Source organism: Excalfactoria chinensis, chromosome Z (genome assembly GCF_039878825.1).
Source record: "Excalfactoria chinensis isolate bCotChi1 chromosome Z, bCotChi1.hap2, whole genome shotgun sequence".
NCBI classification, from domain to species: domain Eukaryota; kingdom Metazoa; phylum Chordata; class Aves; order Galliformes; family Phasianidae; genus Excalfactoria; species Excalfactoria chinensis.
Window position 1 is genome coordinate 66,371,972 of NC_092857.1, and position 22,296 is coordinate 66,394,267.

Genomic DNA, 22,296 nt, shown 5'->3' on the forward strand with positions numbered 1-22,296 from the left:
GGACAGCCATAGGCGGTCACTTCCTCCGAAGTTCCGCTTCCTGTCGGCGCCAAAATTCAAACGTCAGTTACCGCCATAGTTGTGCTTGTACTGAGCGTGCGGGAGGAGCTCCGCCGCTGCCGGCCGTTCAGTGAGGGCTCCCTTCTCTTGGTACCTGCGGGGCTGCGGGGGGAGGTTCGGTGGGGGCGTGGGACAGTCGCGGGTTTATGTCTGTTGAGGTGCATGATTGTGTCTCCCTGGACGCCAGCGCGGTAGATGTGAATCTGCCGTGGGTGGGTGGGTGGGTGGGAAAAGGTCTGTCCTTTTGGCTCTCGTGGGCTGTAGCCATAGCGATGAACAGTGAAGTCGCTCTATTTAAATAACTTAATGTACGTATTGTTATCGGAATGCATGCTGGATTTGCGGTCCTGTAAGATTTTCTGTTTAAAAATGCTTGCTGTTTTTGTTCTGAGAGGTCTGATCCCCTTTTCTTGCACTTGTAGCTGCGTTAGGCATACAGTACAACTTGTTTCTTTTGTATGTGTGTTTTTATTTTTTTCTTTTTTTTCCTTCAAAGCATGAAGCGTTTCAATCCAGCCCATTCATTGTGCACCCGGGGGAAGCACCATCGTGGCCCCTTGAGAGCTTAAAGAAGATGTACATCAAATCAATTACTCTTGAAGGATTTAAATCCTATGCTCAGAGGACAGAAATCTGTGATTTTGATCCATCGTTTAATGCCATTACTGGTTTGAATGGTAGTGGCAAGTCCAATATCTTGGATTCCATCTGTTTCGTGCTGGGCATCACCAATCTATCTCAGGTAAAGAGAGAGGGCAAATTTAACAAAGGGCTTCCTTACGTCTTCAATCTTTCATTTTAGTCTCCTGAGTAATCTCTGGTGGAAGACCCAGAAAGTGTTATTTCTGTCAAAAAACAGTTTTATTTGTTTGAATTCTTCAGTTTGCAAAGCTGTGTTTCTACTGTTTTTTTGTTTTTTGCTTATTCTTATTAAGTTTAAATTAATTTCATCAGTACACTGTGAAAGTGCAAAGTATACCACTTAGTTGAAAAATACCCACTTGCGGGCAGCAGCCTGAAGCTGAAATTCTTACGAAGCTAAATTTGTGTACCTCTAACAAAATCCTGCACTTCTACACTGAGTCTTTGAAACTTCACCAAGATATTCCTCAGAAAAACAAAGAATAATGAAAAAAAAAAAAAAGAAAAAATCTGGTTTCTTGCCACATTTTGTTCTTTTAAAGATGTGCCTCATTTGCTGCTTAATAAATTAAAATTGCATGTGCTGAGACCAGTTTGAACCTTTGCCCTTAAGTGATTGTCTCCCACCCTCCCCCCCCCATTCTAACTCTAGGTTAATTCAACAGACTTCCAAGGAACACTTCAGTGCGCTGCATGAGTAATGATGAATATTCTGTATGTGGAGGTATTAGTGACTGAGCTAATAATTTAGCTTTTTATGGTTTTGTTTTTTTTTAATCACCCACTCTTTTTTATCAGAAATATCATGTAGAAACAAATGGCAAGTTCTAGCTCACTTAAACATTCTGCTATGGTAAGGAGCACCAGCATCTTGCAGGTCTGGTATCTCTCACTGCCCTGAATCTTCAGTGTTATAGACAGACCTACAGAATCCGTTCATTTTGCCAAAACAGAATAAGACAGCAGCAATTTGATTTCTTTCAGAAGTTCATTGATCTGTTCCACATATTTAGGTGCGAGCTTCAAGCCTCCACGATTTAGTTTATAAAAATGGGCAAGCTGGAGTGAGTAAAGCAACCGTGACTATAACATTTGATAATTCTGACAAGAAACATAGTCCACTGGGATTTGAAAATAACGATGAAATCATCATCACCAGACAGGTAAGCACTTAGTATGTGTATTTGTTTGCACAGAAAGCTATGTACATTTTTACTGTGCTCAGCAAAGTGACCTTTCAACAGGAAAATAAAGAGTTTTTAAAGTCCTTAAGGTTTTGCAACTGAGACAATGATTCTGCAGTGTTGTTAACATGTGTAGAAGTGGAACCACTGTGCTAGGTGAAAAGTTGTAATTACTTGGGAAATAAGATTATTAGGTGCTGTATATCACTGATGTTTTCTGTGGAGTTGCACAAAAACATACTAGCGGTAAAATGATGTTCCTAAATAAATTCTGTCTTTCTATCTTGTGGCCTTCATTTCTGAGCTTCGTGTTAAATTCTGTCTCCAAAACATGGAACTTTTATAAGAAAACCTGCATAGTTGGGGAATTTCTTGTCAGTCTTGAACAAATCTTTACCATCTGTAGCTTCTTTTAGGACTGGAAAGTTGTTTGAAAAATATGTAATATCTATTTGTTATGTTGGGCATGGTATGTGCACACAAAGCAGAAGTGTATGGAATTTATTTATTTATTTATTTATTGATACATTTAATTATTTTGTCTTCTTGCAGTATCAAGCCACTTTTAAATCACTTGCATCGTCTTTTGTTTCTTTTCCTCATCTAGGCTGTTGTTGGAGGTAGGAATAAGTATCTTATCAACGGTGTGAATGCTTCCAACAATCGTGTACAAGATCTCTTTTGTTCTGTCGGTCTCAACGTCAATAACCCTCACTTCCTTATTATGCAGGTATTATGGATACCTTTCTAAAATTCAGAAAAAATACAAGTGGCACTAAGTTTGTGGAATAACACTTTTTTTCTTATTAAATAAAAGCAACTTTCATGTGAAAATTGAACATTCAGAAGCTAAGATTTTTAGAGCAGCCCAGTATGACCCTGACTGATTTTTTTAGCTCTTGCTTTCTTTCATCTCCTTGTTTGTCTTACAGGAGGCTTTTTCTAAGGCATATGCTAATTGTATTTCCCTTCTGGTCTCTAAGAGATGTTTCTTATATTATTACATTGTAAAAAAGAGTATTTTTCCTTATTTGCTGTGTTCTTTGTTAGACAATATTTTGTATTAGTTAATATGCTTGTTTTATTAAATCCCATTTAGAAAAAGATGAGCTGACCACATGAAAAGACCCTTGTAGCCCTTAATAGAGGGACTAAATCAACCTTTTATAGATTTGCATGGAGTAACAAAACGGTAGAATTTGCTTGCTTCAGATGGAGATGTCCTAATTATTATTATTATTAGTTTTGTTTTTTTTAAAGGTCAGTTTTTGTACCCCTTTTATTCCTCTTCCCTCCCCCCTCCCTTTACAAATGAGCCAGATTACCAAGCAACCATCTATAATCAGGAAGCTACTTGAGATCAGGAAGTCAGTAAGACTGTCAGAACAAAATAAACACAGCATCACTTAACTTGGATGCAAGCAGCAATGCAGAGAATGCATGTAGAAGCACTAAAGGCCATTTCAGGCTTGGTGCTTGAAGAAAGAACTTTTTATTTGTTTGAAATTTTGTGAACAAAGCAATTTATTAAACTTACCTTTGCAATAATAATACTAAAAGGTTAGCACTTGGTGTTTAAAGTGAGTATGTGGGTTTTAATTTATTCTTTACTACTATAGCATGGTACACAATTGTAATTTTCCTTTTGTCTTTCTCTAACCAGGGGCGAATTACTAAAGTTCTAAATATGAAGCCAACAGAGGTGAGAGAACTATGATTTATGTATATATTTTTTCTTTCTGGATAAGAAAGAGCTATAGAGGGATAACATGTTAAACTTGCTATAGGCTGAACCAACTTGACATGATAAAAATCATTAAAACTCTGTCAAATTACTTTATTCTAGATTCTAGCTATGATTGAAGAAGCTGCGGGAACTAGGATGTATGAATGCAAGAAAATGGCTGCCCAGAAGACCATAGAGAAGAAGGAAGCCAAACTGGATGAAATTCGAAAGGTTGGTACTATATGTGGGAGTGTGTGCTTTATTTGCTAAAGATACTGAATTACTAGCACAGGGTGGGTTTTTTTGTTTTAGTTTTTACTTGTAAACTATTTCATTTCTTTATGTGTTTCTGTATGTGCAGGTATTAATGCTATGTGAGTTTTAAAAATCTGAATATAAATGTTCTGGTTTGTGTTTCAGATCATAACTGAAGAGATCAGCCCAAGTCTAGAGAAACTGAAAGAGGTATGGAATACTTGGAGAAGTGGTTAGAGGCTTTAAAGTACTGAAGCAATACTTTCAAATAACTTGAACTAGTATGTGGAAGACAGGACATGATACTTTTTCAGCCTTTTTAGAATCTTTTAGGTGATGTAAAGTTTATCATCTATCCAAATATAGACAGTGTGGTTTGCAGGAATTACGAGATATATGGGAGAGGGGTATAGGGAGAAATAAGCAAATGAGGGAAACAGAAAACATAGAAGTTAAATACTTGTCTTAGTTGTTAAACTTGCCTCAGGTGGAATTTCTGTTATACAATCAACTGCGCTAGTATAGCTTTATCTAGAATTTTCTTAAGTAGGTTTGCAGTGTACATTACTGAATGTTATAATATATATATATTATATGAATATTATATGTAATATTCTATGACAATACTACCCTAATTTTCTTCCACCCAATTTTAACCCTTATTTTCTTTCAATCTATATCTTTTCAGGCACGTGCATCGTATCTAGAGTACCAAAAAATAACACGCGAAATTGAGAATTTAGGACGCGTCTGTGTGGCTTTTCAGTATATCCATGCTGAAGAGATAAAAGATCGGTCTACTAACGCTTTAAGGGAGGCAAATGCAAATAAGAAGAAGAATTTGGAATTAATGGCTGGGAATGAGGAGAAGGTAAAGGAACTTGCACGGCAAATAGAAGATATGGAAAAGAAAAACAATAAGGTAAGTGAGAACCCAGATACACTCACCAGAAAGTGTTAATAGAAGGAAGTATGTGAGAAGAAAATTATTTTTGTAGAGGGTACACACTTAGATTTTACTCCTTCTATGGTGAATTGTTTAGATTATACACCGCTTACTCAATAGTAGCCATTCCCTAAAGGGGGATCTCTATAAAGTTTTAATGTCTGAAATACTGTATTTCCAATTGTTGTAAATCATGGAATATCCCAAGCCAAGAGAAATCTGCAAGGATCAGTTTCCTATTCAGTAAATTCCCAAATAATCTCAATAATTTTGCCAGGCATTGGAGTGAGACTGAGTAACTTAAGATGATAACATTTTTCCCTGGTATTTGCACTCTGTGTATTCAATGGAAAACTTTATCTGATTTTTTTTTTTTTAATTTTTAATTTTTTGTCTGTTTCAGACGAAATGCACTTGCAGTGGGAAATACAGAAATCACTAGTGACCTCAGTTACAGGGGTAGAAAAAGTAGTTATGTACTGAGTACCCCACAGCACCTTTTCATTCATAAGTGCAGCTCCTACACTTCCCCTACAAGGACAGTGTCTCTCAGTAGCTACAGCTGGGCTCTAGCTGTATCTTCAAATTAGTATGGACTTCTGTAGAAAGAGATGTTTTAGCTCATTTGTTTTAGAGTCTAACTGTCTGCTTCATCAGACATGCATCTCCTATGTATAACTATGAACAGAAGATGAAATCTTAAATATTGGATAACTGTATACACTAAATTTCCATTGTTTCTGAATTTAGGAATTTGGTGCGAAGTTACATTCACTGGAAGCCGCATTTTCAGAACTCCAAAGAGTTGATGCTAAATTCCGCAGTGATCTTGATCTCAGAAAGAAAAACTTAAATAGTAAAAAGAAAAGTCATAAAGAATTGATTAAAGTCATGCAGGAGGTAAGCCCTTTGTTTATGATATTCTTTTTAAGCGCTGATGTAGTTCAGAGTGCGTTGGAACAGCAGGGTTTTATTACCTCTTCAAAGTTGATGTGAAAGAATAGCAACAGGAGGGCAGAAACAAATAATAAGGGGTGTTACTTGATTTGCGTGGCACGGTTAGTAGACTGCCACTAACATGTATTTATGAAGGAAGTCCAGCTCTGCTGTTGACAAACTTGTTTTAATTTTGGGAGGAGATTCCCAACTACGTTCAGGAAACCTGCTAAACTTAAAGGGAAAACATCTGCTTCACATTCTTGACATTTAATTCATTTCTCTTAAAATAGGAACACTAACTACTTTACAGAGCTGCTTTTCCTAATTTTGCAGTTATCATTTTTTCCTCTATTTCATTTTTCTCTGTACATGTTGTGTTGAGTGTCCTCAATGAGCAAGTGCACACTTGAAGTATGTAAAAACAGACCGTGAAAACAAAAAAGCTGGAAAAAGGTTTTTAAAACTTGTTCAGTGAAAATAATCATAGCTGTACATCATCTGATTTACCAACATAATTTTTAAGTTAATAGGGGTTGTGGTTTTGTTGTTGTTGTTGTTGTTTTTTGTTGTTTTTATGTATTATTGTTTTTTGCTAAAGGAATTTAAAGTGTTCACATCAAAGGAAAAGGAAATAAAGAACATACAGGAAGGACTAAATGGCTTACAGGAGGAAAGTAAAAAAGATGCAGAAGCTTTAGACACAGCACAACAGCATTTTAATGCTGTATCTGCTGGCCTGTCTAGCAATGACAGTGGTCAAGGAACTTCTCTTGCTGATCAGATGATGACCTGCAAAAATGAAATTAGCAAAGCAGTAACAGAGGCTAAACAGGTAAGAGTGAGCTCTCCTGATGCACTGTTGGAAAATTTATAGAATATATATGCAAAGTATTTTGGCATAGGCATTAAGGTAGTTTTTTTTTTTATTAAGCAGGCTGTTTAAAATAAGGAAGTACTTGTGCCAATATAAGGAAAAGTTATGACATTGCCTTGAGGAAATACAGCAATTGGCATACAGATGATTGACAGTATAAAATAGGAAGCTTAGAATAGGAAATTAAAGTATGTCTGTATTTAAATAGTAGAATCAAGTGTGTCTGAATAGAGAATTTGGGAGGAATTTCTCTTACATTTTATGCTAGTCACATTACTTGAAATGTGTCACATCCTTCTTAAGATAGGAAACTTGCTGTGGTTGTTTTGATGGTGGAGTATAAATTTTTGTTGATAAACTTGCACCATCCGTGACTCATTTATGGAAAAACTTTTCTGAGAAAATCAACAAAGGTGGTTCTGTCCCACAATATTTTAGTTTCTTTCTTCTCTTTCTTTGATACTGTGTATGTGGTAATACAGGTTATTGCATCCAAGTATGTACAGTAGAATAGTTCATAGAATGGTAGCCCACAGAATGGCTTGGGTTAGAACGGACCTCAAAACACATAAATTTCCAGTGCCGCCCATGATTCAGGCCTCCTTGAATGCCTCCAGGAAGGACACATCCACAGCTTCTCTGGGCACCTTGTGCCAGTTACTCACCACTCTTGAGTAGAAAATTTCTTCCTAATATCTCCCATCTTTTAGTTTGAAGCCATTCCCCCTTGTCCTATTACTATTTCCCCTCTCCCCTCCTGCTTATGAACTCTTAAGTATTGGAAGGCCAGAGTGATATCAGCCTGGAGCTTTCTCTTTTCCAGGCTGAATAAGCCCAGCTCCCCCAGTATGTCTTTGTATAAGAGGTGCTCCAGCCCTCTGATCATCGCCTTTGTGGGCTCCTCTGGACCTGCTCCAACAGCTCCACGTTTTCTTTGTGCTTGGACTGTGGGTTTAGTACTGCAGGTTGCACCTCACAAAGGCACACACAAGAAGACAATCCTCTCCCTTCTGCTACCCCTGTTTTGATGCAGTCCAGGATACAGTTGGCTTTTTGGAATGCAAGCACACCCTCCTGGCTCCAGCTTTTTCTCCAAGCCCTTTTCAGGACAGCAGTTCTCAGTGAGTTGTTTTTTCAGTTTCAGGGAAAAGAACTGGGTAATTGTCAGGGATTGCTATGTTCCGGTTGCAACAGCTTGCACTTGGCCTTGTTGAACCTCATTCAGTTCATGTAGGCCCCCTTTTCAAGCCTGTTCAGGTCCCCTTGGAAGACATCCCTTCATTCTATCATACCATTTCAGCTTGGTGTCTTCAATGAGCTTTCTGAGAGTGAATCTTACTGATTATGTCATTCTCTGAGATGCTAAAGAGCACTGGTCCCAAGATGGACTGACTGCTGAGGGCTGGGTTAGTTAGAAGGGACCTTCAAAGACTATCAACCCACTTGGGGTTTAGCCATAAGTTAATGCACAATATTGAGGATTTTAAAGAATTTTTCAAATGCCCCTTGGCTACTGACAGGCTGGAGGTACTAACCACCTGTCTAGAAAATCTGTTCCAGTGTTGGTGCTCATAGTAAAGAAGTGCTTCCTGATGTCCTGTCTGAAGCTTCCCCTGGTGCAGCCTTGTATCATTCCTACACATCCTGTCCTTGGCTGCTGTGGAGAACAGACTGTCACCTCCCTCTCTACTTCCCTTCCTCAGGGAGTTGTAGAGAGCAATGAGGTAGCTTCTGAGCTTTCTCGTTTCCAGAACAGACTTTCCAAGCCTTTGGTCACATGCCTTCCAGCAATTTTATCATTTTATTAATTTTATCAATTACTGGCCTTGCTCTGGCCAGTTTCAAGTATTGTAAAATCCTTCTTGTATGATTACATGTAATAATTCTTGTATATTACATGTAATGAGAGAACCAGCTTTTTGGCTGCCTGTGCTGTGGTTAACACATCCCACAGTGCTGTTTGCCTTCATGGCTGTCAGATCATTGGCTGGTGTTGAGCTAGCTGCTTGTCTCCCAGTTGTTCCTGTGTTCAGCATTGCTTCGTTCCAGACACAGCACTTGGCATTTTCCTTAGAATGTGTGCTGTTGCAGATTATCCACTGTATGTCGATTTCTCTGCAAGGCCTCTTGTACCTCCACGGTGTCAACAGCTCCTCCCAGTTCATTATCACCAGTGAACTTACTGAGATGCCTTTTGCCCCTGCATCCAGATCATCGATAAAAATTCTGAAGAACTTGAATCTTATATTTGGACAGTTTGTCCGGAAGGGACAGTATCAAAATCCTCAGTGAAACCCAGAAAGATTACATTCACTGCCTTCCTTTTGCCCAACAAGCAGGTGATCTTATCATAGACTAAGACACAGTGATAGAATATCCCATCTTAGATGGGAGCCACAAGGATAGTTGCATCTAGTTCCTGGCTCCACATTTTCTCTTGATGAACTTCTGACACTCAGAACTTGCAGTGAGAAGTTATCTTCACCATGCTTTAGGAATTACTCAATCTTGCTTGTTGTGCTAGCATTGATACTCCTGTATTGCCTGGGAATTTAAATTCTCCCATAAGTGGACAACTGATCCTGACATTTCACCCAGTTCTCTATAGATTAGCTGGACTAAGAGTGGTCTACAGTAGACAACTACTATGACATCTGCTTTATTGCCTGCTGTCTTAATCCTTACCTGGAAGTTCTCTGCCATGTCATCCCTGACAGCCCTACGTGAGGCATGACTTCTCCACCTTGCTGCTCCTGAGCAGTCAATAGTTCTCCATCCCAGCACTCCAGTCTTAGAACTCATCTCACCAAATCTCACAGATATCTGTGGTATCATAGTTATGGGCAAGAGTCACATATTTCTGGCAAGGCCAGACTCTTCAGCAGTGTGTGGAGATAGGACAAGGGGAGATGTCCAGAAACTGGAGCACAGGAAGTTCTGCACGAATGTGTGCAATAACTTCTTTACAGTGAGGGTGACGGAGCACTGGAACAGGCTGCCCAGGGTGGTTGTGGAGTCTCCTTCTCTGGAGACATTCAGGACGCTGACCTGTGGGACCTGGTGTAGGGAACCTGCTTTGGCAGGGGGGTTGGACTCGATCTCTGGAGGTCCCTTCCAACCTCTACAATTCTGTGATTGTGTGATTTCAGTTTCTCCTGTTTGTTCCATATGCTGCCTGTGTTAGTATGTAGGCATTTCTTCTGTGTTCCAGAACCCACAATGCTACCTGGAGCAGTAGAGGTGTTCCAATTAGCCTTGCCACCCTCAGACAGTGTTGCACCTTCCCTTGTTGTGCCTCACTGTTCATAATGCAGTCTCCCTCCCTGATCTGTCTTAGTTGGAAGCTCTCAGTCACGCCAGGTTACAAGCAAGTGAAGTATTTCCTCTGTCAAGATAGGTGCATCTCATCAGCACACACGGACCAAGAATGCTGGCATCCAGAAAACCCCCTGTGACACATTTTGTGCTTTTTATCACCCACATCTTTAGTTTTAAGGGCCAAGGCTGCTATTTGCCATTCTTGCAAACAGTAGGAATTTTTACAAATTAAGGGAGAATCTGGCTAGTGCATATGCTTCAAGTCTGTACTCAGAGATTCCCCCTAGGTATCTTCTGGTTTCATGTCTTCTTATTCCTTACAGGCTGAAATGAAGTTGAAATATACACAGCAGGAGCTAAAAACAAAACAAGCTGAAGTTAAAAAGATGGATGGAAGCTACAAGAAAGACCAAGAGGCACTTGAAGTTATCACAAAAACAAAAGAAAAACTCGAGGATGAAATGAAAAAGCTGAAATATGAAGGTTTTTACATAGACTTTTGGTGCATAATTTTGTGGGGTTCTGGGAAGGAATATAGAAGGAACAGGGAAAAACAAGTATATTGTTTTCAGGCACCAGGAAATTTATCTGGTGAAAGTTGCAGGGGAAGTAGTTTGAAATGATTCAGTTTTAAATACTGTGAGCCAACACTTATAAAGCTCAAGCTTAAACTTAGAAGAGCAGTGAGGTTCCCTGTTTCTTCCTGTTTTTTCAGTGTTTAAAACTTCTTAAAGGTGGTTTCTTGTTGCAGGTAATAATTGTTGCAGAAGTCACACAAAAGTGTAAATTGATAATCCTGAATTCATCTCAACTCTTATTTAGGGAGTAACATACTTTTTGCTCTGTGTATTTGATTTTGTTAAGGTGTTGTCTAAAACTGAAATTTAAAAATAATTCAGAATTTTTTTCAATTAGCTTCTCCCCATCTATGTGTATAAACAGAGCAGATTACTGATTTATAAATTACTGTATTTCTGTTCTCTGAATGTCTTTACGCTGTTTGTGTTCAACTCCAGAAGGAGAACAGGAAACCTATCTAGCAAAAAAGAAGGCACTGTGTTCTGAGATCAGTTCTCTGAGAGAAGTGTGTGACAGTATAGCAGCGAAGCATCCTCATCTACGTTTTGAGTACAAGTAAGATCTCAGTGTCATTTTGAATTACATTTTAAAGTGCTGCTTGGTGCGTTTTACACATGAATTATGAGACTGTAAAAATTATTCCATTGAATCCTTGGCAGTTGTTTTTCTTGTACTGTCAGTGAATAATGATTCTCTTATCTGAGGCAAGTTTACAGGTTAGTAAAGTCAGGAAATACTAGCTGAATTAGTAGGCATCAGTGAAGAGGACACAGTCATTCTTTAAATACAACCTTATCAATATAATGTGAATTTAGCAGTTCTGTAACATGGTGCTACAGTTTGTAAGTCAAGTTCATTAGCTGAAACTATAGCAATCCAACAGAGTAACCTGCAAAAATGTTACCAATTTTCAGTCCTGTCAGAGGTCTGTGAATAAATTTGCTCTGTGGAAGCGAAAGTTGTGTCTGTCTCTACAAAATATATGTAGTCTCAGGTTTGTTTTATTATGTAAAATCAACCTGAGCATATTCCTGTAACTGCGCTAATAATAGGACCCAGACTATAATCAACTGAGAACTGTGTGAATAAATCATACTAAAGGCAGGAAAGACATTTGTCTGTTGGCTTTGTAACTGACCTCTTACTGGGAAGTCTCTTGCTTTGAAGTAGTTAAATTAATATTTTCCTGTTTATTTTGTCTAATAGAATTATGGTTTCTTCTATCCTTGTAAATAATAGTAGTTTCTAATATAGTCTTTGATGATGTCAGGAAGAGAACCAAACATGGTTATCATAACTCATTTTGTTTTTCTAAGAAATCCAGATAAAAATTGGAATCCCAGCCATGTGAAGGGCCTTGTTGTAACTCTCATCACTGTGAAAGACGTATCCACATCAAAAGCCCTAGAAGCAGTGGCTGGGGGAAAACTCTATCACATTGTTGTGGACACAGAGGTATGCATGTCACTAAGCAAGCATGTGCTTAGTGTCTTAATGCCTAAGAGGTGATTTGGTCCCGGGTACTTATTTAAGTTCAGTCAGCAAGTGTCATACATAGATACTGTTGATGAAATGATGCTATTGGAAGGCCATATTGTCTTAATATTTGAATATGCTCTGAAAGGTAGCTTTTCTCATTCTAGGCTACTGGCAAGAAGATTATAGAAAAGGGTCAACTAAAGCATCGGTACACCATCATTCCACTAAACAAAATTTCAGCCAAGTGTATTGGATGTGACATTATCTCACTGGCCAAAAAACTGGTATGTACATAAATACTGTGTTTTTATTGCATGCTTTTTCTTTTTTTTTTTTTTTTTTAGCATAATGTAACAGCCATATTATTTCTGAAGGGTTTGAGAGTTTCTTAATTTTTTTCTCTCACTATCCTTGAACTATCCAGTATTCAGATGGATTTTAATTGTTTTGCTTTTAACTGAAATTATGATTTAAAATGTAAGAACGACTTTAAAAATTATTTTTATTGAGATAAGATTCTTGTAACTTAAGACATACTAATTGCATTTCACTTTATTTCTAGATTGGTCATCTTGATGTGCATATAGCCATTTCTCTAATTGATTATAATTGTGAAGTACAGAAGGCCATGGAATTTGTCTTTGGGACAACACTGGTCTGTAGCAGCATGGATAAAGCTAAGAAAGTGACCTTTGACAAAAGAATAATGAGAAAAACTGTTACACTTCAAGGAGATATATTTGACCCCCAGGGAACCCTAAGTGGAGGCAATTACTGTTTTGTATTCATATAATGATTGTGTTTTTGTTGATTTGTTTATTGCCCTGCATATTTTTAAAAATGGAAAGAGGCTTTTTTTTTTTGTTTAAACTCAACATACAACATGCAACATACTTGAGATAACATCATCTTTGAGTAAAGATTTGGTGGTTGTACACTGAAGTAAGACTACAGTTAGACTAGGAAAAAAACGATAAAATAATATAGTTTACATATTAGATACTTGTTTGGCTATTGAAACCTCTTGGAAGAGGTTGGAAAGAGTGCTTTGAACTCAAACATTTTTTGGAGCATTTCATCATTAATTTGAGATAAATTAACACATGTCATTATGTGAAGTTGGATGATTTCACAAAATTAATTTGTAGTCTCTCCATTGAGAATGATTGCTCAGCTGTTCTTCTGTTTTGCAATGAAAACAGATGAACTAAAAGCTGCATCATAGCCAGCATTTACAATTCACCACTTGCCAGAGTTGAATCTAATTCCAATTATATTTAACTTTGCTCTTTTTTTCTCTGAACAGGTGCAAGCTCACATGTTACACCTATATTGGTGAAACTTAAAACTATGAGAGAAGCTGAAAGCAAACTCAAAATAATGAACTCTGAACTTGAAACTGTAGAGAGAGAGCTAGCAAACTTAAAGAATACAGCTGAAAAGTAAGGTTTGTGTAGTATAAATGTCTGTTATTTCTCTTATGTGTGAATCATAGGATCACAAGGTTGGAAATAACCTACAAGATCATCTAGTCCAACTATGCTCCCATTCCCATTGCTACCACAAGCCTCTAAACCATATCTTGTAGCTCCTCATCCAGATGCCTCTTGAACTCTGCCAGGGATGGCGACTCCACCACCTCCCTGGGCAGCCATTCCAGTGCCTGGCCACTCTGAGAGAAAAAGTTTTTCCTTATGTCTAATCTAAACCTTCCCTGGCACAACTTGCAGCCATTTCCTCGGGTCCTGTTTGTTGCCTGGGAGAAGAGACCAAGCCCCTCCTCATCACAGCCTCCCTTCATGAAGTTGTAGGTGCAATGAGGTCTCCCCTGAGCCTCCTCCAGACTAAACAATCTCAGTTCCTTGAGCCACTTCTCTTACGTCTTGTGCTCCGGACCACTCACCAGTTTCATTGACCTGTGGACTCATTCCAGGGACTCGATGTCTTTTGTAGTGAGGGGCCCAAAACAACACAGTACTCAAGATGCAGCCTCACCAGTGCTGAGTGCAGGGGGATGATTACCTCTCTGCTCCTGCTGGCCACACTATCTCTAATGCAGGCCAGGATGCCGTTGGCCACCTGGGAACACTGTCGGCTCATGTTCAGCAGAGCATCAGCCAAATGCTGGCTAAAGCAGGAAGGCTTCATCAGCAGGCTCCCCTTGGTCCTCTGATTGGGGTCTACTATGGAGGGCTGTAGTAGATCCTGACCACCTGCTGTCCCTTACTGATCTGTAATTTTAACCCACAAACTTTCAACGTGGTTGTGGATGTTTCTTAGGCAGTTCTTAATGGTCTCTGCACTTCTTAGTGTGGAGGGAAGCTTTTGCCATAACTGTCCCTCCTAAAGAGCTTGTAGCCTTCAGTCTCAGTATTCCAATTGTTACACTATCTTTCTCTGGCCATAATTAGGCCATAGTTTTCTAATTGCATCACAATTACCATCTCTTCCTTTATTGCCCTTATTCTGTAATACCCATCAAGAGTTTCAGGTTGTGATAGTTCTTATTATTCTCCCAAGGAAATGTAAAGATCCTAAAGGAGAATGAATATTTAAGTGATACTGCTCTAAGAATAGTCTTAAAAGTATGTTTGAATTTTCAGCTATTCCTTCTTCCTGGTTGTGTTTTTAAAATTAGAATTTAAAAGACAACAAGTTAAATGTATAAGTTACTTATAAACAGACTTCACAATTACTTTTAAAGATATCTGGATTTGTACATTTACATGCCTGTATTTTTGTAAAGCTCTATTAGTCTTCTATAAAATGTCAGCTTATCTGTTTTATAGCTGTCATTGTTGTCACTTTGGGATGGGAAAATAAGCATTTCTATATCTACTTGGAATTGAAATGCTGGGTACCCCTCATTAAAGCAGCGTGTATCATAACTGCCTTCAAAGGTACCAGTGTCTGAAGCAGCAGTTGGAGATGAAGGTGGAAGAGGAAGGGCTACTGCAAACTAAGATTCAGCAAAGTGCTTATCACAAACAACAGGAAGACCTGCTTGCTCTGAAGAAAACTATTGGTGAGACAAAGGTTTCTTTTATCTTGCAGTTAAGAGCTAATTGCAGAGAAAGATATTTGGCAGTTGGGAAGCAAACAGCCAAGGGAAAAAGTAGCTTTGAAAATATTTGTTTTATATTTTGGAGTATACATAGAATCATAGCTGGCAAACACAGGTGTGGGGCTCAGATAAGGTTTGTCATGCCCTTCTAAAGGTTTTGTCCTTGTTAAGGATTCCACATACTTTAGAGTAAAAGGAAAAATGGCTTCATAGCAACAATTTAAAATGCATCTAATCCTATATTGTTGTGATTTTTTTTTTTCCAAGCCATCTGTTTCAGGATTGTAGGTTAGCAATATAAATAATCTGAATGATCTGAACAGTAAAAATAAGTACTGTTTATGTTACTAAGGAATAGTGTAAAAGGAATCAAACGCAGTGGTAAGGAAAACAGCAGAAGAAAAGAATGGACTGAAATAATAACACGTGTATGCTGTATATGAAGAATGAAGCTGTATCTGTCTAGGTTGCTGATTCACAGATTAATACTTGTTCCAAAGGTTAGAGATCTGTTTGCCCTTTTTCTGTTGTTGTTAATTTTAATGATTGGTTTTCTGTTTGATGCCCTACAAATAACTGGCAGCAGTGTCTCAGGAATTACTGAAAACGCTGACTTCAGTAACTGGCAAAAACCAGTATTTTATTTGCTTATTTATTTATTTGAGTAGTAGAGGCAGACTCTTATTCCAGAGGCAGGCTAGAATTTAAGCTTAAGGATAAGAGCACTGTTCAATCTTAGTACCGTACTTTTGGTTCAGTGGAGTGTGAAGAGACATTAAAGAAAACTAAAGAGAACCAGCAGAAAGCTGAAGAAGAATACAAGGCATTAGAGAACAAAATGAAAAATGCGGAAGCAGAACACGAGAAGGAAATAAAGAATGCCCAGCAGAAACTAAATAGTGCCAAGAAGAAAGCGGATGATTCAAGCAGAAAAATGAAAGAAAAGCAGCAGGTAAACCTTACATTTATTGCTATTTTCCCAATGCTACAACTGTTTCCAGCAGTCAGTTTTATTCTCCTGAAGTTTCAGTCCTGTCAACTTCACAACTTATATATTACGTTGTAGTTACTGACAGGTGGAAATTTCTGATGTTTTCATGGTGTTGCTCCGTTCAACAGAAGAGCAAGTACTGTATTATATTCTACAGTATTTATCAAATTAAATGTCAGCTCTTTCCACTGAAGCATAACCTTAACAAATGAAAACATCTTTCTAGGAAATTGAAGCATTAGTTCTGGAACTTGAACAGCTGAAACAAGAACAGGCCTCATATAAGCAACAGAGTGAGGCAGCAGAGCAAGCAATTGCATCCCTTCAGGAGCAACTTGATGCTTTGGAAGCTGAGGCTTCTAAGGCAAGGGTAAGAAGGAATACTATATTTTATTACCAGTCTTGATGTTACTCACTAGGGATCCCTTAAGGCTTTAATTATGTTGTGTATTTTTTTTTTGGACTTCCTTGGCAGCACTAAATTATGTTTAGCTTTAGCAGGAGTTGAGGTTTTTTTGCCTTTATTACCATGTGTTAATGTTTTCTGCTACTTTGCTGTGTCCTAATAATGACATAACATCTGTGTCTGTAAGAAGTTACTAGCTGTCTGATTTTCTTAACAGGAATCTCTAAAGGAAGCAGAGAACGAGCTGGCCAAGCAAAAGGGATTAATAGCAGAACAAACTAAAGATATTAAAGCCAAATCTGAAGAGATAGAGAAGTACAGAGAGCAAAATAATGAACTGCAGCTCAACATTAATGCATTAGAACACGACATCAGCAAGTATCAACAAGAGTCTGCTGATGCTTCTTCCACGGTATGTCATAGTTGTACTTTTCTTTGCATCTTTGGCCAAGAGATTATTTCCTTCTCTCTGTGCAGAGGAAATAGCCTTTTTTTTTTTTTTTTCCTTTTCTTTTAATAATAAGCACTATTTTATTTGCAACTCTTTGTGTGAAGAAGGAGGAGTGGAAACTAAATTATAACGTATAGTTATGGACTCATAGAAACTATGTCAAAGAAGGTGATCAACGGAAGAAAAAAAAAAACCAACCAAAACATTCTGATGTTATGGATAAACTGGGTAAACAACTAAAGAATCTAATGCAGGTACTCAGAGACAATGGCTTAGTCCAGATACAGGAAAATATGTTCCACGTAACATGGAGGAGTATACATGACAGTTCTCCCAAAGTCTTGGTCCCCCTGTGACCTTGGAAGCATGAAGCGTGGTGAAGGGATCCACCTGTGTTGCTCTGGGGTGAAAAAATGGATGCTTTAGAGTAATTTCAGGGCAGTAGCAGGTTGGGTTTTGTTGTTGTTCTGTTTCGATTCGGAATTTTAGGAATGAACTAAAGCATCAGTGTGTCTTCTTGTGCACAGCTGGACAAACTGCAGAAAGAGTACAAGTGGATAGCTTCAGAAAAAGAGCTTTTTGGCCAGTCGGACACGACTTACGACTTTGAAGTCAACAATCCTAAAGAAGCAAGTCAGAAGCTGCAGAAACTGATGACCAAGAAAGAGAAGCTGGAGAGGTCCTTAAACATGAGAGCTATCAGTATGCTTTCTGAGGCAGAAGAGAGGGTAAGCATTCCAAGTTTTAACATTTAGAAATTGGGCAGCTTGGATGTACTGTATTTGCAATGCTACTTTATGTGTTTTCACATATTCTGTTCCTAAATACACCAAAAATGAAATAAAATCTTAATGATGTAGCAGCTTTTTGTTAGATCATATTCGTTTTATTACGTTTTGAACTACTTGTTGTGTGCTGGTAAACTAAGTGATACGTAACTTTGACTTGTAAGCTACAAATAATTTCATCACTTCCTACCACAGCCCTTGCTAAGCTGGTGGTGGTAGCACTGGACAGGCTTTGTATCTATTAGAGTATCTGACGCAGTATCACATACTTTGTCAAAGGCTGCAGAACAAGACAGCTTGTAAGTGTTCTGGGGTTGTCTTAGGTTGGTGTGTATCCTCAGTGTGCTCCAGCTTTGTATCAGGACTGCTTCACTGACCTAATATTTCTAGTACTGGTTCTGAATTACAATTGTCCTGTTCTTCCTGTGTGCCTTCATAAGTATCCTTTCCTGCATAGAAAGATAAATGGAGCATGATTAACTTTTAATCAAAGTGCAGCTTCTGGAGTAGTGCTGATTTTCACCTTTGCCAAGTGTTGAAAATTCTAATGCTTTAATTTGCAAACAATACCCTAAAATTCAAATCCTGCAATACAGCTGAATGAATGCTTTGGATTTCAATCTTGTGACTAAGTTTGCTGTTTCTTAATTGCACTCCCACTGTTTTGTGCTTTGTTCACTGAAATCAATCACTCTTCTTTTACAAGTATAACGACTTAATGAAGAAGAAGAGAATCGTAGAGAATGACAAGTCAAAAATTCTTTCAACTATTGAAGAGCTCGACCGAAAGAAAATCAGAGCTTTGAACATTGCTTGGGAAAAGGTGCGTTGCTTGAAATCTAATTCCAGCACTGCAGCATGTATTTTTTCTTGAGGTTCAGATTCCCCTTAGTTCACTGTTTTGCGTATTAGCATGAAAAGAACTTGTCTCTTTCTAGAACTCATCTTCAATGCCTATTTAAGGCACAGAGCAGAAACTTCCATTTCTCTGTTTAAGCTCATTTTGAGGATAAGGGCATGAATTCTCTGAGAACTGCGTAGACAGACTAAAATACGCAGAACATTTTCTTTCAGCGCCCCCAGAAAAATAAAAGTTTATCTACTGGCATGCAGAAGCCATTGCCTCTTAAATAGACTGTATCAAATGGAATCACAGAATGGTTTGGGTTGGAATGGACTTTAAAGATGATCTAATTTCACACCATCCTGCTATGGGCAGGGACACCACTAGATCAGGTTGCTCAAAACCCCACTCAGTCTGACCTTGAGCACTTCCAGAGTGGAGGCATTCACAGCTTCTCTGGGCCACTTGTACCAGTGCCTCACCAGCCTTGCTGTAAAGAATTTCTTCCTTTTGTCTAATCTAAATCTCCCCTCTTTCAGTTAAAAACAGCAGCAACACTATCTGTCTCTCTTACCACTTTGCTCCCTGATAAAGATTCCCTTTCTAGCTTTCTTGTAGGGTCACTTTAGGTAATGAAAGGAATTGCTGTTTTGTCCAACTAACTTTGCCTAAATTGTCCTTTGTACTTTCCTAGGCTTGCTTTGTTTTCAGTACAGCTGAAATAAAATACTCACCATATGTTCTAAACTTTAAGATGTGAGAGTTCATTGAATTAAGTTGATGAAGAAGCCTGGAGCATCGTGTTGCCCATCACTAAGTTTTTACAACGGTGCTTCTGACTCAAATCATGCTCACTGACCTTTCCTCATCCCACTTCTAGGTGAACAAAGACTTTGGTTCCATCTTCTCGATGCTTCTACCAGGAGCCAAAGCTATGTTAATACCATCTAAAAATCAAAGTATCCTGGATGGTCTGGAGTTCAGGGTTGGCTTAGGAAACATCTGGAAGGAAAACTTAACAGAACTCAGTGGAGGTCAAAGGTTGGTAAAACGTGGATGTTTTTTGTTGTTGTTCTCTTTTCTCCATTGCAGTTGAGGATGTAGTTGGTATGTCTAACCAATTATACTTCAGGACTGTAAGATAAAAGAAATTAATGCTTCCCACAGTCAAGTCAGAGACTGTCTTCTTCCATCCTGGCTTCATACTTAAAAAAACTATTAATTCAGTTCCTCTCAAAGAGGAGCCTGACTTCAAAGTGCTTCGTGTATCATAGCAAAACTTTGGAACAGGGGGAAGTGACACAAACTTACCATGGAAAACCTGCAGTCAGTCACTAGGCACAGAGTGCTCCAGCCTTTGAGCTGCAGTCAGTGGGGGAAAGTAGTAGAATACTGCTGTAGGGAAGCACCAGAGCCTGCATGTGCAGGAGCACCTGGGAGAAGTGGTTTGTCACGGCTGACTCCCAACCTGATGTAACCCCATTAACTATAACATTTTGAAACGGACTCAAGAAGCCTTAGATCCTTGGCATGATGCAGCGCAGAAATGCACACAGCGCCTTGCAGTGAGGCTGCAGTAGCACTACACCTAGCGAGAGAACCATCTCCTTGGCTGACTGCACACCCTACAAAGCAGTTTGCCCTCCTGGCAGCCAGGCAGTTCACTGTCTGATGCTGAGCCAGTGATCACCAGACTGGCTGAGGAGCCCTTTGCCCCTGCATCCAGATTGCGGATAAAAGTGCTGAACAGCACCTGCCCTAGAATCCAGCCATGGGGAATCTTGGCCCATAGAACTTACTTAAGAACACTGAGATGATATAATTCCTCCCTTACAATTTTAGTCACCATAAATGGAATGTATCTTCATCCTTTCTTGGGTGACCTGCTTCATCCAGTATCAGTGCAATGCTTTCCATAGAACAACTCTTGCTGTAGAAGAGGGAAGAACATCCTCTAGAAGAAAGATCGATCGTAACCCAGCCAACCTGATCTGCCAGCATAATAATTAATTCACAATTACTGTTTCTAGCGAAAGGCTTCACGTTTCTTAATGTAAAGTTGTGGCAGCAGCTGTTACTGTTTGTCTCGCCCCAGAACTCAAACTCTGAAGCATGAATCTGCTTCTCGGAGAACATTTTAATGCTACCAGATGATTGTTGTAGTAAGTGGAATTCTCTCAAACAAGAGCTTAAAACATAACTTGTTCTTTGTATTAGATCATTGGTGGCCTTGTCTCTGATCTTAGCCATCCTTCTCTTCAAACCTGCTCCCATTTACATCCTGGATGAAGTGGATGCTGCTCTTGACCTTTCTCATACCCAGAATATTGGACAGATGCTTTATACTCATTTCAAACAATCCCAGGTACGTTCTTGGAACTACTGTGACTATTTATCCAGCTTTGTTATTTCCAGAGGCAGCCAGCTCCTGGGAATTCTCAACTGCTGAACTGTTTTATTTCCAAGTCATTTCAGCTGGATTTGGCTTATGGCTTAGCAACTGAAACTTCTAGTGTTGCCTCTGTACATAAGCAGTTGCTGCACTGGCTAAAAAAAAGCAGGTACTGGCAAGGAAACTTCTGTGTGCAGCCAGTTGGAGACAAAACCACACACTGGGCTTTGTTTGGGTTTTTTTTTGTTTTCTTGGTAGAGTTCTTCAGTCTAAAATGAAAAACGCTGTAAAGTAAGATGGGTGCTTGTGGAAAGGATCGTGTGGCCTGTCCACCCATGAAACTGGGGGATCATATTCCTCTGAGTGAAAAGTAGTGTGCTTCCCTGCTGGTAAATGACACCTTTCCAAGTTGAGATAGAGAAGAGAGGAGCACCTGTTGCTAATGGTGTTGTAGAGCAACTTGAGGTGCATCTTTTAGGCCATGAATAATCCCGCATTCTTACAAAAATTGGTGGCACCATTTTCCCAATGGTCGCTGCATGAAGAAAGGCCGTATTTTATGGTGGTGCTACGGCCATCCTGGACTGAGGAGACCAAGCACTGAGGTTTGGTCACAGCTGTAACTCATCAACACAAAAAACAATTATGTGTATTAACCCAGCGTGTTCCATGAGGCTTTCAATGGAAAAGACAAAAAAGAAAGATCCGTTTATAAGAAGTCTTAGTAAGATGATACCTGAGCAAATAGAAAGGTATCCTGCTTTTTGAAGTGTTCCCTGCTGTTTTCTTTTGCTCTGTATTTGGACAGCAGCATTTACCTCACGCTGTTTCGTTGCAGTTCCTTGTGGTGTCCTTGAAGGATGGGATGTTTAACAACGCCAACGTCCTCTACAGGACCAAGTTCATTGATGGTGTGTCCACAGTTTCAAGACACTGCCAGTTAAAGAAAAAGCAGGCACCAAATGAAGCCAATGGCAACAAGAATAAGTCACAAACAACACAGGAATGATGACTCAAACATTGAGCATCCCTCGATTATAGGATATATAGCCCCAGAATCACCTTTTCTTAAAAAAAAAATAAATATTTTTATCTTGATTCTTTCAAGCAAGTCACATTTCTATAGTTTTTAGCTTTTTTTATGACTTCAGTTCATGGCAACCCAAAGGAGCATTTCTGTCAGGAAGTTGTGAAGAAGCTTGCAGCATTGACAGCTTTCAGTAAGCTAAGACAGTGCATTACCTCTTGCTGCCAATTAACATGATGCATGAATACACAAGTTAGCACAAGCTTCAAGCTGTGCAACCTACTCACTTTTGAGTAGGGTGGGCAGCAGTTTAACTGCCAGTTTCTAGATG

The 22,296-nt window shown here is 38.9% G+C and overlaps 1 protein-coding gene across 1 annotated transcript; it reads left to right on the forward strand.

The window, feature by feature from the left end:
- The first annotated feature begins 561 nt into the window (after positions 1-561).
- On the forward strand, positions 562-22,274 carry SMC2 (structural maintenance of chromosomes 2). The gene is made up of 24 exons (XM_072359745.1): positions 562-802; positions 1,716-1,865; positions 2,494-2,616; positions 3,550-3,588; positions 3,733-3,843; positions 4,033-4,077; positions 4,556-4,789; positions 5,564-5,713; positions 6,351-6,584; positions 10,268-10,427; positions 10,961-11,078; positions 11,840-11,978; positions 12,167-12,286; positions 12,565-12,769; positions 13,309-13,444; positions 14,903-15,027; positions 15,825-16,018; positions 16,284-16,427; positions 16,681-16,875; positions 17,442-17,642; positions 18,409-18,525; positions 19,427-19,587; positions 20,764-20,911; positions 21,777-22,274. Exons 1-24 carry the CDS (start codon positions 635-637, stop codon positions 21,945-21,947), a joined length of 3,588 nt encoding a protein of 1,195 aa, XP_072215846.1. The 5' UTR covers positions 562-634; the 3' UTR covers positions 21,948-22,274.
- The last annotated feature ends 22 nt before the right edge of the window (positions 22,275-22,296 follow it).

What these genes read in the sequence shown, in the direction of transcription:
- SMC2 (XM_072359745.1), top strand. Translation starts at nt 635, where the DNA reads ATGTACATCAAATCAATTACTCTTGAAGGATTTAAATCCTATGCTCAG. An exon ending in ACATTGTTGTGGACACAGAG is followed by an intron (nt 11,979 to 12,166) that starts GTATGCATGTCA and finishes TTCTCATTCTAG; the next exon opens with GCTACTGGCAAGAAGATTAT. An exon ending in TGCTCTGAAGAAAACTATTG is followed by an intron (nt 15,028 to 15,824) that starts GTGAGACAAAGG and finishes CTTTTGGTTCAG; the next exon opens with TGGAGTGTGAAGAGACATTA.